The sequence below is a fragment of the Sceloporus undulatus genome, chromosome 3 (genome assembly GCF_019175285.1).
Source record: "Sceloporus undulatus isolate JIND9_A2432 ecotype Alabama chromosome 3, SceUnd_v1.1, whole genome shotgun sequence".
Taxonomy (NCBI): domain Eukaryota; kingdom Metazoa; phylum Chordata; class Lepidosauria; order Squamata; family Phrynosomatidae; genus Sceloporus; species Sceloporus undulatus.
The window spans coordinates 80,698,442-80,715,782 of NC_056524.1; the positions used below are offsets into that span (position 1 = coordinate 80,698,442).

The following is a 17,341-nucleotide window of genomic DNA, read 5'->3' on the forward strand; positions in this document are numbered from 1 at the left end:
CTTGAGATTGGAAAATTATATAATGAGGAAGATACAGATTTTTTTAGGACTTCCTAGTTCTACCCACACAAATTGTGCCTATTTACTTGGAAGTAAGTAAAACTTAGCGCCTCTTATGCTCAAATCACTGTTTTAGAATTTGAACCTCAACATTTTTCTAATGGAATAGTTCTATTGGCTTTAGCATGTGGGCAGGAATAGTATATTTCAAGGCCACAAGGGAATACAGCAAGTTTTACTCTTGCTGTCATGATATGAATTCATTATGTCTTGATGTTTAGAAGTCTCAGCCACATGATAAATTATTAAATTCTAGCATTTCTATGATGTTTTAATACACATTTATTAAAAATATATCTTCCAGGTCTTCTGTTATGCTTAGACCCTACAATATAATAGAGCAATTTGGAAAGGGTAACAATTTACAAATGATGTTAACACACCATCATTTCAAGCACAATAAAAATACCTTTATAATGTATTCTTCTGATGACTTTCAGCTGTCAAATCTAGGATCTGCTACTGACAGAGTCACTAGATGAATTTCTATCTAATTAGCCTCAAACTGAATGTTCTATTATTAATGTGAGATATTTGTTTATTTTCATTCTAATAACTTTAGAACATGCTGTTGAGTTGCTTTCTTCAGATGAAGTATTTAAATTATCTACAGCTGCAACACTTGAAAGAAAAAAAAACTCAGTGCCTTAGAGTCTTAGAAGTTAATGTGAGTGATGGAAGAAGTTAAACCCTCCTGTAAGATGTAGATTTCTGCATCAATATAAATAATGGATATATTAACCAATTATTATGTTCCTATATTTATATGTCCAACTTGAATCTTAGTTAAGGCACGAGGAATAAATATGTAAGGAGTAATCAGTAGCCACCCCAGCAGAGAGAGAGGGAGGATCACAGTGACTACCTGGGGCCAGGGGGGAACAAGAAGATCCTGGTTTCACATACTTCTGCCTTCCTCATGGGTTTCCTCCTCTCTTCAGGACTGAGGCCCTGACTCAGGAGGCACTGTGGTTTCCACCATCCACAGCTACCTTTTCCTGGTTGTTATCTGTTTTGATTATTTCTGTTCTTATTATCAGCCTGTCAGTTTAGTGGACTGTTATAATAGCTATTGGGCCTGTATGTACAGAGTAAGGGAGCAGCCATTGTAGTCATTCAGGGCAGAGGGAAATATGGAGTGAGGAGAGAATTAAAATACCAAGGAAGAGGGGAGCACAAGAGGGTACTTGTGATCCCCAAGCTGTCTCCCAGTCCAAATAATATGGATAGCCTTGGTGACAGTCCCCAGGGTTGAAGCTGATGCTTCTGAATGCCAGGTCAGTGACAGTTCCACTGGCTGCCAGTTTCTTTCTGAGCACAATTCAAAGTGCTGGTGATGACCTATAAAGCCCTATATGGCTCAGGTCTGGGCTATTTGACAGACCATATAGGGATATGAGCTGGCCTGGGCTCTGATATCTGCAGGGGAGGCTGTAATTCACACCAACAAAATGAAAATGATGGGAAACAATAATTGTTACTGTTGTTAATTGCTCTTGAGTTGACCTGGATTCCTGGTGACCTCACGGATGAGATATCTCCAAGACCCCCTTGTCCTCCACTGCTTTTCTCAGGTCCTGAAGGTTCAGGCCCATGGCCTCCCTGACTGAATCCTGCCATAATTACTGATGGCTTAATAGGATTTCTGTTTTCTTCTAGGTGACAATAAATACATTGTTAAATGAAATGAATAATTTTTAAACTTTATTTTTAAAACCATTTTTAAAATCAAAATGATAATTCAATAACACTAAGAAAATTTTTAAACAAGCCAATTTATAATTGTATTTAAAGGGCAAGAATGTGGGTGAGAGCAAAAGTATACAACTATGTTTGTAATAATAATGGTGATAAACTGGGAAAATATTAGGCTGGCAGAGCATTGGCTAATGAAACTTCAATTTGAGCTAGAAGATTTATATGAACTTAGTTTTGAAATGTTGAAATTAACTGATGCAGTTGGAAAGACTTATGCACTGAATTAAATTGATAAGAGAATCTTAAGTATAGCTAATATGTATTCTTCATGTAATAGAACACTGACATTCTTAATCATTTTTCATAGACATCCGATTATCACATTTTGATTACTGAATTACAGTGGACCCTTGTTATACACTGAGGTTTGGTTCCATGATCCCCCGTGGATAACAACATTCATGGATGCTCAAGTCACATTAAATATAATGACATAGCAAAAAGGTGTCCCTTATAAAAATGGAAAATCAAGTTTTGATATTAGAAATGTATACTTTTTTGAACATTTTCAAACTGTGTATGCTTGAATCCGTGTATAAAAAAATCCGTGTATAAGAAGGGCCGACTGTATTTGATTCAGAAATGCTTCACTTGGGATAGAAATCTTTTTGAAGTTAAATATTACATTTCAGAGTATTGCATCAAAATTGTTTTTTTTTATTAAGTCTCATGACTGAAGATTAGGTATTTGTTTTCTTAATATACTTATCAGATAGCTAGAAAGATGGATGGATGGATAACCTTTTCTACAATAAGCTCAAGATAACATGCATGGCTCATATCTATGACATAAAGTCGCACTTATGGTGAAATTTTAGTGGAAGCTGGGAAGAAAGGTAGAATAGTACTATCCTTCTATGTATGGACAACAATGAAATAGAAAATTTGTAGACCATAAATTCTTCTAAAAGATAATTCATCTGATCCCCATAAACTTCAGGTGTTCTTTCAGAATATTAATCTAACAGCTGTAAATGAAGATCATATTAAGTGGCTATCCTGGGATACAATGCTTGATGACATTTTATGTGCTATTCAATTTATGCCAGTAAGGAAAGCACCAGGACCAGATGGTTTTCTGATAGAATGCTATAGGCCTTTTAAGATCAAATTTGTTCCCATTTATGTTCCACAAAAGAATCTTTTATGCCTCAAGAGCTGCCTTTAACTGTCTAGTATTTTGTTTTGTTAAATCTGGAAAGGAATTGAGGGCATGTAACTTTAAAATATGAAGTACTGGGGAAGGCTTGCTGAGGATTTGTAGCCCTAGTATGTGGATGACTGTTCCTAGTTCTGTCACTCAGATCTCAGAGGCACCATAGAGGAAGAATGGGAATAGTATAGCCATGGACTGCATATGGCCTGTGGACCACATTTTTCTATTCATGAAGCTTCCTGCCAGCCCCCTCTTTATTTTATTTTTTAACAAAAATGATCAGTGTGAATTATGTGAAGTTTCCACACAAAATCTGTGGAGAGTCTTCAAGTGTACAAAAATACCCCAGTCCAACACAAAATGCTTATGAGTCTGGAATCCTGAATTTTAATTGAAGGTCCTCTCACAACTGTGACAGAAATTGACATGACTTCCCTTCTGGAGACCATTTTGGGAAGGATTCAGATAAAGATTGAGGCATTTAGGAACACTGCTTAGGGTGAGTAACCTGGTGGGACACAAATTTTTTCCCAGTGACTGTGCAGCTGCCCACCCCTGCCATGAAGAGATTGAACCATTTCCTGAAGACAGTGATGTACTGAATGGGACCTAATAGAACTAAAAAGCAATGGTACAATCAGCTTTTTGACTGTCCAATTGGTTAATAGAAAAACATGATAAATATATTTTGATTAATGTATTAACATATATAATAACCATAAACCAGGGGTGGAAATTTGCAGTAGATGCTGGGTCCAAATTTGGCCTCCTGCCCATCCACAATTTGTCACTACCCAAAGATTGGCACAAAATTTGACTCATCACAGTAATTTGTGGTTTGGATTTCTTGGATTTTCTTAGGGATTGAAAAGGATAGGAGGAAGTGTTAGATGGTAGGTTTCATATTTCCCAATCTTTTTATAAGACCTTGTCTCTCATAGACTTGAATTATGATAACACATTGTGGAAATCACATTCAAAAAGAAAATGCTGAGCCAGATGCATTTGGATGAGGCTCAGTATAACCGCAAGTGAAATGCTGTGACAAAATTAGGCTTTTGTTTATTTTCCTTATTATTCTCAGTATCAAGAAAATCTGAAACCATAAAAGCTGTGGGTACAGACAAAGCTTTTGATAGAATTAACTGAAGTGTTTTGTTTTACCAAATACAGAAATAAGAATGTTCTCCTTACAGTATTAAGATTGTAAATGACAAGTCTTCTAAATGTTTCCCTCTTGGCATATGCCAGGGAACTCCTTATTGACTTAACTAATGCTACAACCTTTGGCTGTAAAGCACAGACCTAATTTAGACATAACAGGAGTAGAAGTTATAGGAAAAGACTATAAAGTGCAATTCACTGCTTATTATTCCTCATTGATTTTCCCCTAATCCATTTACCTCTATTTCTAAATGGTTAAATTTAATAATTACATTCTTACCTCCATCAAGGCTCTTAATAAACTGGAACAAGCCAGCAATCATGCCCATCAACAATAAGTAGATAGACCCTGCTTCAAAAAGCTGACTGTTCCAGGTGAATCTTACTTTTTATTAAGCACTTAAGGTTAATTATAACTGTCAATCCATCAAAAATAATTACTTCTAAATTGAATCCTTTGCTAGAGGAAATTAAATTAAAGTAATGACAAATAACTCTACAGGTGCTGGGTGTCCAAGAAGTAGTGAGCCCACTTCAGGTTACTGTTCAAACTTTCTAAAATGCTGAACACTGAAATAATATGACTAACTTAGAAAAATGCTTAGATTTTTTTTTAATCATGTGGCTTGGTCTCAAGGAATTTCCTCCAGAAAACAAGCTGACACAGCAAAAGTGAAACCTAGCACATAAGAGTTAGAGGCCTTTTGATAGCAAGAAGTCTGGAAGTAGTCTAAGGCCTAAGCCTGGGATGTAACGTAAACATCTGGTCAGGACTGCTAATTGGATCAGAGGTTATCTTGGTACAAGTGCAATGTGACATGACCTGGCTCCTTCTATATTAGAATATACAGATGCCGAACCCAACATACTTCTATGGTTCAAATTCTGATCTGTCAGGGTGTGGGACAAAAATGCATTTGTTTCAATAAAGTTGGATCCTTGGTTGACCAGGCTTGGGCTTGCCATTTCTACTGGAATTAATGGGGAAAGAAATTTCCCTTCAAACTATCACCAAACTAGAGACAGCTTCTTGGACAGCTCTTTTAGGCCTCATCTGCACAGGCCAAAAGTGCTGTCCAAGAAGCTGTCTCTATTTTGGTGATAGTTTGAAGGGAAATTTTCAGATGACACAAGGCCCAAATCCCAGTTCTGATGCAAGTAACCAAGGGGACGTCTGGCGTGTTCAGCATCAGTGCTAGGGGATTGCAGCCTTAAAACAAAGTAAAATAACCTACCTCTTACTCTGAATTTTCTGGGAAGATCCAGAACCCTCCATTTCCATGCTGTGGTAGCTATCTGCATTGGTATCTTGCTGAGCTGCTCAGCACATCTGTTGCCATCATGTGTCACTTACTCTGACCCCAGCAGTAAGTGAAATACAGTATGGTGGCAGCAGACATACCAGATAATAATAATAATAATAATAATAATAATAATAATAATAATAATAATTTATTTATATACCGCTATTCCAAATTCCAAATTCGATCACAGCAGTGTACAAAAGAAGTGATACATTATAACATTAACGAACATGTATCACCAACAACATGTTAAAAACATCCCAATACAATTTAAAAACTATAAAACATACAACCTTTTAAAGCACACACACAAAAACTAGCTGGATAAACTGTTGTATATCAGAAGGGAGAACCGTATAACATCAGGACATATGGGGGAAAGCTTGTCAGAAGAGGAAGGCCTTTAATTTCTTCCTAAAATGATCAAGAGAGGCGATGGAGCGGAGCTCGTCAGGAAGGGAATTCCAGATCTGCGGGGCCGAGAAGGAGAATGCCTTTTGCAAAGACGAGGTATATTTTGCCTTAGGAACCCTCAACAGATACTTCCCAACTGATCTGAGATTGCGGGGAGGATTATATGGGGAGAGGCGGTCCTCCAAGTACCCTGGGCCCAAGCCATTTAGTGCTTTATAGGTAATAACCAACACCTTGTATTGTGCCCGGAAGCACATGGGCAGCCAATGTAGATCTTGTAAAATAGGTGTTATATGGCTAGTCCTGGCACATCCAGTGGCCAACCTTGCTGCCATATTCTGTGCTAATTGAAGCTTCTGGGTTTGGTACAAGGGTTGCCCCATGTAGAGCACATTACAGAAATCCAACCGAGAGGTTACCAGAGCATGTACCACCGTTTCAAGGTCCCCCTGGCCCAGGAAGGGTCACAGCTGACGTATCAGCCGAAGCTGATAACAGGTGCTCCTGACCGTCGCATCTACCTGAGATGTCAGGTGAAGCGACGAGTCCAGGAGCACTCCCAGACTTCGAACTAAGTCCTTCAAGGGGAGCGTGACCCCATTCAGGATAGGTGGACAAATTTCTTTCCCCGGGCCTGGGGAGCTTATCACGAGTACTTCCGTTTTCTCTGGATTCAAACTGAGTCTGTTTTCCCTCATCCAGCCCATTACCGACTCCAAGCAAGCATTTAGAGGAGAGATGCCATCCTTAGTCACTGCATCAGTCGGAGACACAGAGAAGCATATTTGGGTGTCATCAGCGTACTGATAACACCGCGCCCTGTGTCTCCGGATGATCTCTCCCAGCGGTTTCATGTAAATGTTAAATAGCATAGGGGACAGAATTGCTCCTTGAGGGACGCCAGATGTAAGCGCCCTCTTATCGGAACAACAGTCCCCCAGCTGCACCATCTGTGATCTACCTGAGAGGTAGGAACAGAACCACTGGAGCGCAGTGCCCCTGATACCTAACCCCCTCAGGCGATCCAGAAGGATACCATGGTCGATGGTATCGAAAGCCGCTGAGATGTCCAAAAGCACTAACAGGGACACGCTTCCCCTGTCCATGCCCAGACGGAGATCATCGACTAAGGCGACCATGGCAGTCTCAACTCCATAGCCCGCCCAGAAGCCATTTGAAATGGGTCTAGAAAATCCGTTTCATCCAAGATCACTTGAAGCTAGAAGGCAACCGCTCTCTCGATCACCTTCCCCAAAAAAGGCAGCAGCGAAACAGGCCGATAATTATTCTGAATCAGGGGGTCTAGAGAGGGCTTTTTTAGCAGTGGTTTTACAACTGCAGATTTTAGGCTGGATGGAAACCGCCCTTCCCCGAAAGAAGAATTAATTATATGGCATAACATAGTAGTTACAGCCGTTCCCCCCTGAGCTGCCAGCCATAAAGGACAGGGATCGAGAGAGCATGTTGTCTTCCTAATGCTTCGTAGAATCTTGTCCACTTCCTCGGTACTCACAGACTCAAAATGATCCAGTTTAACAGAGTCCACAGAAGCTCTGGGCGCCTCTACTCTAGGTTCTGAAGAAATACTGGTGTCGAGATCAGCCCTTATTCAAGAGATTTTATCTGCAAAGAAGTTGTTAAACTCGTCACAGCAGGCTTTAGATGGCTCCAGAATAGGGTTCGGGGGGGGGGGGAGGCAGTTGAATAAGCTCCCTCACTACCCTGAACAGCTCTGCCGGATGTGACTCCGCTGACACAATACGTGCAGCATAGAACGAATGCTTTGCTGCACTTATTGCCACTCCATAGGCCTTCAAAAGAGAGTCTAGGAGTGCCTTGTCGGCTAAGTGCTGGTGTCTTCGCCAGTTGCGCTCAAGTCGTTGCACAGCCTGCTTCCTTTCCCTGAGATCTTCAGTATACCAGGGTCGTTTATTGGAAGCAGGCCGGAAAGGAGTTGGCTCAGTGGGACTCCTGTGCAGATAGCTGCCACGGCATGCGAACAGAAGGCCAGGTGATGGTGTGAGGTTGGGACAGCTCTGAGACCAGGATATCTTGGGGTCCCCCTGGAGTATCCTGGTCCATGCAGTTACTTGTTAATTTACAGGTACTCCATGAATTTCATAGGGATTTTGTAGGCAAGGGTGCGTTACAGACTGCCTGAAAGCGGCAGTCTGCCAGCGCTGCCGGTTGCTGTGTCTGGGAACCGCAGCGGCCAAACCACGTGGTTCCCGGATGTGGCAAAAAGAAGCCCAAAAATGGCGCTTCTTTTTGCGCCCCGGAAGTGGCGCCGCGAGGCGCTAGTCGTGCACTCACGGCATCACTTCCGGGGTGCGGTGTCCGGACGCTACGCATCCACGACGTCAAGATGGCGGCGCCCATGTAGAAGGGCGCTGCCATTTTGTATGCACTCCACACGTACTAGTGTTGGGGCGTCAGGAAGTGATGCCCCTTCCTAACCCTAGTACGCGCTCTGCGCATACTTTACGCCTGTCTATAACAGGCCAAGGACTATTCAGAGGTGGTTTTGCCAGTTCTTTCAGCTGCAATGTAGCCTTCAGTACCTGGTATTTCTTGGTAGTCAAACATCAAAATACTAGCTGGAGGTGACACTGCTTAGCTTCCAAGATCAGATGGAATCTGGTACATTTAGAGTATTTAGGCTACAACTTTATACACCCATAATTGACAATATGCTGCCTTTACAAAATTGGTTCTTGAAGTAATTGCCTCATTTTGCCAAATGGTAGGGACTTAGGTCACACTGTGTAAAACTGTCACCTAACCTGCCATATGGCTCAACAGAATTCTTGGGATTTTGTTAAGAATAAACCCTTTCTATCAGTTTCATCTTGTCACTGGAGTGGGTGGGGAAATGCTACAATTATCACAGGTAAAGCTGCAACTGTGCATGCACATATATTGGACCTTGTAGCAGGAGGAACCAGGGCCCCAATGAGGGCTGGCTGAAACCTTATTGTATAGTGGAACCTCGGTATCCATGGGGGATTCGATTTGGACCCCCTGCACAGATAGCAAAACCTGCAGGACCTCAAGTTCCATTGTCCCCAGTGGCTGCACACACATGTGGCTGTGCTGCAATTAGGGACAACGGGACTTCAAGTGAAGTCTTATTGTCCCTAATGGTAGTGTGGCTGCATGCACACACCACTACTGAGGACAAAAGGGGCTGTCCCTAATGGCAGCTCAGCTACATACATGTACCACCACTGAGACAATGTTGGCTTGCTGTCAGCAGATGCTGAAATCTGTGGATGGGAAGTCTGCAGATAAGGAAGCTCCACTGTGTAACGTTTGCATTTGGCATATCTGTGCAGATGGAAGGGCAAAAGAGGGATGGCTGGTGTAGACAATGGGCCCAAACAGACAGGCCAAAATAAAGCTGATTTGGGTCACTTTGAAGGTATGATGTTTAAATGACACACACATCTTGAGGGACCACATCTCCCCATATAATCCGCCCCACACACTTAGAACATCTGGGAAGAACCTGTTGGAAATACCATCTTCCAAGTACGTTGCCACACCCCAGATGGCCTTTTCATTAGTAGCCCCAAGGATCTGGAATAGTCTTCCCGATGAGCTCCGTCTTATGACCTCCCAGGAATCATTTAAAAAGAGCCATAAAACCTTTCTCTTTTGTCAAGCCTTCCCCCCTGAAGAATGAAGCTTGTATCTCTGATGCCATCGATTCTCTGCCTACCCTGGATATGTATGTTGTATGATTGTTTTTAGAGTTTCAGAGTTTTTGTACTACTGGATTTTATTTATGAGATTGTTTGTAATGGTTTTTAATAGTCTGTAACCCTGCTTCAATCCTATGGGAGAGGCAGGGAAACATTAATAAAAGTTATTATTATTATTATTATTATTATTATTATTATTATTATTATTAGCTGCACTCCTGTCTTTAGGACTGGACCATGGCTTTTGCGTGGCTTCTGGCCTCTTAGGATGTATGCATCATTTAAACAGCATACTTCCAAAGTGAACTGAAGCAGCTTTATTTTGGCCTGTCTGTTCGGGCCCATTGTTAGGAATTTGGGGTCACTCAAGAATGAGAGAGGTCAGGGTTTGGGTTTGTTTTTTTTTAAAGCCCAGACCATGAGGAATGACTTAGGGAGCTGCAGATGTTTAGCCTGGAGAAAAGAAGATTAAGAGGTGATACGATAGCCCTGTTTAAATATTTGAAGGGATGTCATATTGATGAGGGAGCAAGCATGTTTTCTGCTACTCCAGAGAACAGGACCCGGAACAATGGATGCAAGCTCCAGGAAAAGAGATTCCACCTCAACATTAGGAGGAACTTCCTGACAGTAAGGGCTGTTCAACAGTGGAACACACTCCCTCGGAGTGTAGTGGAGTCTCCTTCCTTGGAGTTCTTTAAGCAGAGGCTGGATGGCCATCTGCCAGGAATGCTTTGATTTGGATTTCCTGCATGGCAGGCGGTTGGTCTAGATGACCCCTGTGGTCTCTTCCAACTCTACGATTCTATGATTAAATTGTAGTGACTGATATTTCCTTTTAAATATTTCCTTCCTTCCTTTCCTAAGGGAAGCAGCATACAGTGGTCAGAGACAAAGGTGTAGAGAATGAGGGCTGGATAATGGAATCACTTTGATTGCATTCAACCTCCTACTCCTTCCTGATAGATTCACAAAATCTCCAACAGCTATAGGATAAGCAGGCAGAAATAACAACTAACTGATAAATAAATAAGTAAATACTCCCTACAGTAACAAGTCAGGAATTGTGCATAAGCTGTAGCACTGTAACACACAAAAAAGGCATTGTTTTGGACCTCCTCTGAGACATGAGGGAGGTTCAAGAGGATGATGGTCCCTTCCTGCAGCTGGATGTTGTCTGGCCTCACACATTGCCTTCGGGCCACTACATGGTTGTTGGAGTGATGGAATCAGGAGAGTAAGTTAAGGGCACAGGGAAGGGGAGTTAAGCCTGATGGATCTTTGTACTCTGCCAGTGTGGTTGAGAATATCAGCTCCCACCCACCACTGTGTTCTCAGTACTCTGACGTATATTTTAATGTAATGTCACATTTTAATGTAGTCCTTAGACTTCAATCCAAAACATTAAATTAATATACTATATGTTCCACTGAGCACAGAAGGAAAGATGTAAAATTATATAAGTAGTTTGGTTTGTTTATTTTAAACCACAATCCTTTGTAATATTTCTTATAGTTTAGTATCCAGAATTTGTACAGATGTTACATTTGTGCATTTCTTCCAAAAAAACCTGTCTCTGGCTAATGAAAACCTGGTTTGTTGATTTATGTTTATTAGCAGAGGTGGCTAACCCCAGACTATGTAATTCCACTTTTGAGTTCATCACCTGTGCCAAATGCTTGAAGGGATGGGAGAATCCGGTGAATTCCCATTTAACTCAAAGCAGCTGCAGGAGAAGCAGCAGTATAGTGGGCCCTGGTTATCTAACGGTGTTCACTGCCAGGACCCCCATGGATACCAAAATCCATGGATGCTCAAGTCCCTTTTTGTACAGTGTCCCTTATATAAAATAGCAAAATGGTGGCCTTTTCTTTTTTGTGTGTGTGTATATATGCAAGCTTGCTGGTTAATTGCTCAAGATTTTTATTTTTATAGAAAATGTTTGTTGTGCAAGATTGCTGTTTTTTTTAATGTGTAGAAAAAGTAAAAAAAATACATGTGACTGTCTGGAAACAGTTTTCTTTACAACTCCCCACAATTCCCCCTCCCCTCACACACACACTCAACCCATAGAAAAATCCCCTAACACGTCAGGATGTGTGAATTCTGAGCACAGATTTTTTCCTCCTATTATTTTACTCTTCTACTTTCCTGAGCATTGAAAAATAGTATTCTAACCTTGAATAATTCAAGGTTCAGTAAATAATAGAAGAGGAGAGAGAGCATACCAAAATATTGCAATACACATCTTGTGGATACTAGAGGCTGGTAAGGTAAATTCAGTGGACTCAAGGGGCAATTTTTTTACCTTTGAATTAGGCCAACCAACTCCTTCTCCCCTCTCTTTTGTTTTCTAATTTCCTTGACATTCAACACTGTTACTCAGGTGAGCTCTGAGCTAACTCAGATAAATTTGGTTTTCTTCAGTGTGTGTGAAAGGATATCCCTTTGCAAACTGCAGCATTATGCTGAGTATGCTGGTATCTCAGCCTTTTTTCTCAGTGGTCCTGTTCTGACCATATTTCTGTTTGCTATTAGGAGTGATATCATGATCTCAGTTAAAGATCATACTGTGGCAGCTGCTACTAATTCAATATTTATGTGGTGCTAGTTTACAGGGTAAGAAAATAACCACTGTAAATATTAAATAAATACATCTGAAGCATGTGTTGAAATCCAACGTGACAGGTGAATTTGCTCAGATTTTCAGACTGCCATTCACAAAAGGTCAGGTTGGAAAATCATCAAGGTAAAAAACAAAATCCATATACACATTAGCACTATTTTTTAAAATATATTTCCATTGTTGAATGGCAGGCCAAGAACTAAATTGTACAATTAATCTAAAAGAATATCAACATTTGGATATGGGCTGGTCTCCAGAGGAAGAGTCTTACCAGATTAGGGATGGCTTGTTTGGGCTGGTTTATCAGACAATACCAAGAGTGAAGCTGGAAGTGTATTTAGTTCATCTTAGATGTCCTACTAGGCATGGACAATATGGTGGGATTTCACTCACAGCAGTTCAGTCCATGAAAAGTTTACCAGATTAAGCCTAGCAGTATGAATGCTATAATTCTGTCTAGAGGTGATATATACTGTAAATCACATTTACATTTTTCAGCACAGATATGCCTCCTCCTCCTCCTCTTTCTATGAAGAACCTGTCATATTCTAAACACTGTAGAATTTCATGAATAATTCTTCAAATTCTGTTTCTATTTTTTAAAAAATGGAAACTGAGTACAACCTAAAATTCAATTCTTTCTATGTGGGTACTCTTTACACTTAGCCCTTGGTATCCATAGATTCCTTATCCATGGCGTTAACCATCCACAGCTTGAAAATATTTTAAAAATATATAAATTCCAAAAAGCAAACCTTGATTTTGCCATTTTATATAAGGGACACAATTTTACTACACAATTGTATTTAATAATACTTGAGCATCCATGGATTTTGATATCCATGGAAGGTCCTGGAGTCAAACCCCAGCAGATACCAAGGGCTCAATGTACAATTCCTTGCAGATATGGAGGTGAAGCTGGCTTTCCAGTGATGAACAATATCTCCTGTTTTTGGGGAGGGAGCAAATAACAAGGAAACAATAGTACATTTCTGTTTTATACTTTGAGCCAGAGAACATTATCATGTTATCATGTTTTGAGGTTCTAACAAAAGCTGAAGTTTTCAAGAATGTGTATATTTCAGATCTTGAGCTCTAGTGTCCTTTTTTCTAAGACATTTCCCCCACAACATGGGAACTCTTGTGGTACCTCACATATGCTCAGATCAAGTTTTGTTTGCTATTTGATTCATAGGCCATTGCTTATTTGAAATGGGTCCTTTCTTCAACAGTGGGTATACTGCAATGAAACAGTGAAAGCACAGAATTTTCTACTGTATGCTTATACTATAGTTAAAGACTTTTCACTTTGTTAAATGACAATTTATCAACCAAAGACTCACAGACTTGCTATGACAATAACTCAGATACATTATCTAAAATAACCCAAGAGAAGCAATGGAGGGATTCTTCTGTAAGACATTTTAAAAAATAAAACAAAAATTAAGGTATTTTTTTTTTAAAAGGAGAGAAATGAGTTCCTTAGAAAAGTGGGAAGTAGATAGAGAGTCAGCACAATTGTATATCATTTGTCACCAGAAATCTGTCAAGGAATCATCTTTACTATTATGCAGTTATCATCTTTGCGTGCTGTTCCCCCCTCATGTGCTGTTCCCCCCAACACACACACACACTATTCTGAAAGCAATGCTCAAGGAATAGAAAATGTATTTTCTACTTCTTGCAAAGCTTCTGTTGGTCAGAAGCAAAGAAAATAAATTGAGTTTCTCTTGCCTCCTGAACTGTTGGTAATAATAAGTTATATTGGAGGAATGGTAGGATATGAAGGAATTAGAGGGGGAAATACCCCCAGCCCACTGTATTTTCCTATGTATGCCCCCAAAAAATACTCTAGAGAGAATCCTTCAGAATCAGTTTTCTGGTGGGTTAGTGAGCTGAAAGATTAAGTAGTGAAATGTTCTGCTATGATCATCCTTGGCAATCTATTGCATTTTTGTATTAGCACATGTGCCCTGATTTTCTGATGCCTACACTTTTATATTGCTTTCAAAACTGAACAAATAGAATATGGCAAGTCAAAAAAGGACAAGGAGATGCTTGTTTGCTTACCTCCATCTAGTTCTTCAGCACCAAAATGATTCCTGTAGAATAGCATAATCTCAATCTTGTAGCACTTGTAGATAGTCACTAAACAAACAAGTAGTAGCAGAATAGCACCAAGCCCACCAGCAAGCTCAACTGTATACATCAGCTCTGCAAAGAATTATAAAACTTAATAATTACCACATTCCAATTGAAGGCAGAATGTATTATCATGTCAGGGAGGGAGTACTTGATGGATTTTCTGTATGTTGGAAACAGGCTGAGATTTTACAGTGTATTGATACAAGGAGAGTATCATTTTAACTGGAAACAATAACTACAGTTAGATTTTGTTGAGCATATGAACAACAGAACGATAGATATAACATACATGCTTCATCTACACTGCACAAATAATCCAGGTTGATATTGCTTCAACTGCCATAGCTCAGTGCTGTGGAATTCTGGGAATGGTAGGTTTGTGAAATGATTAGCCTTGTCTGTCAGAGAACTCTGGTACCACAACAAGCTGCAGTTTTCAGGATTCCATAGCACTGAGCCATGGCAATTAAAGTGGTGTCAATCTGGATTATTTCTATGCAGGCATAGTCAATCTATATAGGAGGCTTCATCCAAGGAAGTTATGGGGTGGTAGTTTGTTTGTTTGCATTCTTATGGATTTTTCTTTTCTCAAAATGTAAATATCTGAAGATAAATTATATCATGTTTCCCGGTTTCTCATAGCTTAGTTCTATTTTAATATTTCACACCATTCCCTTTTGATATACAGTTCATCTCCTTATTCACCTCTCCATAAACAGGCTGTATCTCCTTTATTTCAGATGTTGCAAATCACCCCAGTTTGTAATTTCTGCCATGCTGCCATTCAAAATCAAAACGTGATTACTTTCTTGTGTTACATTCTACCACAGTAAAATTATGTGATGGGTTGAGATCACTGTCATGTGGCTTAATTACCAAGGATAAAAAAAGGCCAAGGCAACTGCATCTGTCAAGAATCTCCTTAGTAATATCACTTATCAGACAAGAAGTGGAAATTTTAAAGTCACCAGTGCCCATTGCCTTCACATTTGCTGAATAGTTGCACATGGAAAGACATACCAGTTACAGTTGTGAGTCAACAGTCTCGCTGTTGTTGCAGACAAGGAAATATTAGATTAAAAGATATACTCCTAAATGCCATGAGGCTGTTGCATTGTTTCATGAAATGTACTGAAAAACATGCAACACTTTATGAGCAGTAATAGTTCTATCATCCAGCCTTTGAAAAATTACTGTAGCTAGCATTGGGAGCTAGTTAAAAATAGGTTTACATATGGAAAGAGAACGCAGAATAAAAGCACTATGTTTTGTATGCCTTATTAACTGACTAGATTTTTTTTAATAGTTTGTCTTTACGACACTGGATGGCAACTGTGAAGTTATCTATTTGCACATAATATAATTGGCAGCAAAGTCATGCAGATCTAAGGCTAGGCACAGCCAAAATGGTGTTTTTAATGCAACCACTCTGGAAATGGGTACTCTGGAAATGGATACGGCTAGCACTGGGCTTGAGCTATTGCAGTGCTCACATTGAAGTACTTGGTGTCCACCAGTAAAAAAAATATACTGAACATAAGTCCCATTGTTTTTGGTAAGAGTTATCCAAGCATAGGTGTACATGAAATTACAGCCATCAATGAGAATGATATGGCCTACATCTCATTCCATTAGAGATGTTTTTAAAAAATGATTTTGAGTTGATTCTCTCACGAGTATAAACTCCAGTCCCCAAGGAGACTCTAGTTTGTGAAAACCAGTGAAATAACAAATTTGTCCTTCCTTGAGGTACTACAAGACTCTTTATTGTTTTTGCTTACATACTCTAGCTTGATAGTTTTACCTTGTTCTTATGCAGGTATTTTATTTAGAGTGTACAGTTATGTATTTCGGTTAAAGAAATGTGAACCTTGGAGGGGGGGATTGTGAGCAATAGAAGTTATTTTCACTACCTAGATATGTTTAGGTTTTTGTTATTGCAATGCATGCTGCTTCTATAAAAGATTCAGTATTCTTTAAAACAGAATAGAATGTAATTAAATATGAGTTTTACTTTTGAAAGGATTCATGTTTTCATACTGTTCTCGACAAAATGGTAACGTTACTTCTTTTATATTCCATGGTTTTAAGATCAGGAATGTTAGTTCCACATATTTGGTATATTTCTTATCTGTAGAGAAAAATATGTTTGTTTCCCTCAAATAAATAAACTCACAACAGTTTCATTAGAAGAGTAATAAAATGGGCTAGAAAATAAATGGAAATGGAAATTATATGGCACTGGATTACCATAGCTCTGTTTATCACTTTCTGCCACATGTGATGCAGCTGTTCAGTGGTTACCAGAAGATGGGAATTTAATGTGCTAGGTTGCTAGGTGCAAAACATACCATTTATGTGCCTTCAGTAATGATAATGTATTGAAGCAAGGGGAAAAAATGCTAGCATAGAAAAGTAACCTAGTATTATTGTAAGATTAAGTAGAATAAATGGAAAATATTTCATGGAGTTTTTAATTCAACAATTATTCTGCATTTCCCTGAATGGATATGCTACAAAAGATATGGATGTCTCCCTTGCATGATGTTTTTGCAGAGTTTTCTTTGTTAGGACTATAAAATCCCTGCATTACTTATATACTTCAATTCTGAGAGAGATAATTTACATCAGATAGGAGGGACTAGAATATGGCAAACCTACCCACAGAAGTTATGAGAAAACACTTTGAGGGTGTATACATACTGCAAAATTGTAGCCATTTGATACCATTTAACTGCCAAAGTAGTACTGTGATTTGTAGTTTGGTGAGGTTCTGTCATTTCAAACACAGCATTAAACCTTTTTGGCAGAGAATTCTGGGCATATCATGAAACTATAAACCTCAGGATCACGTAGAGTGGAGCCATTACATTTAAAATGAAATCATAATACTATCATTATGGGATGTGAAGTCAGAACCAATCTGTGAGACAAGAAGTACAACCCAGAGAAAATTTGTCAGGCTTTATCCTTTTGGTTTCAGAGGTTTGCATTTTCTCTCCTAGCTGGT

General features: G+C 39.5%; 1 protein-coding gene across 1 annotated transcript in view; it reads right to left on the bottom strand.

The window, feature by feature from the left end:
* IL1RAPL1 (interleukin 1 receptor accessory protein like 1) overlaps positions 1–17,341 on the bottom strand; it is a 544,731-nt gene that overhangs the window by 14,459 nt on the left and 512,931 nt on the right. Inside the window, exon 6 of the mRNA XM_042456097.1 lies at positions 14,257–14,400. Coding sequence (XP_042312031.1) covers positions 14,257–14,400 — 144 coding nt within the window. The remainder of the gene's footprint in view (positions 1–14,256; positions 14,401–17,341) is intronic.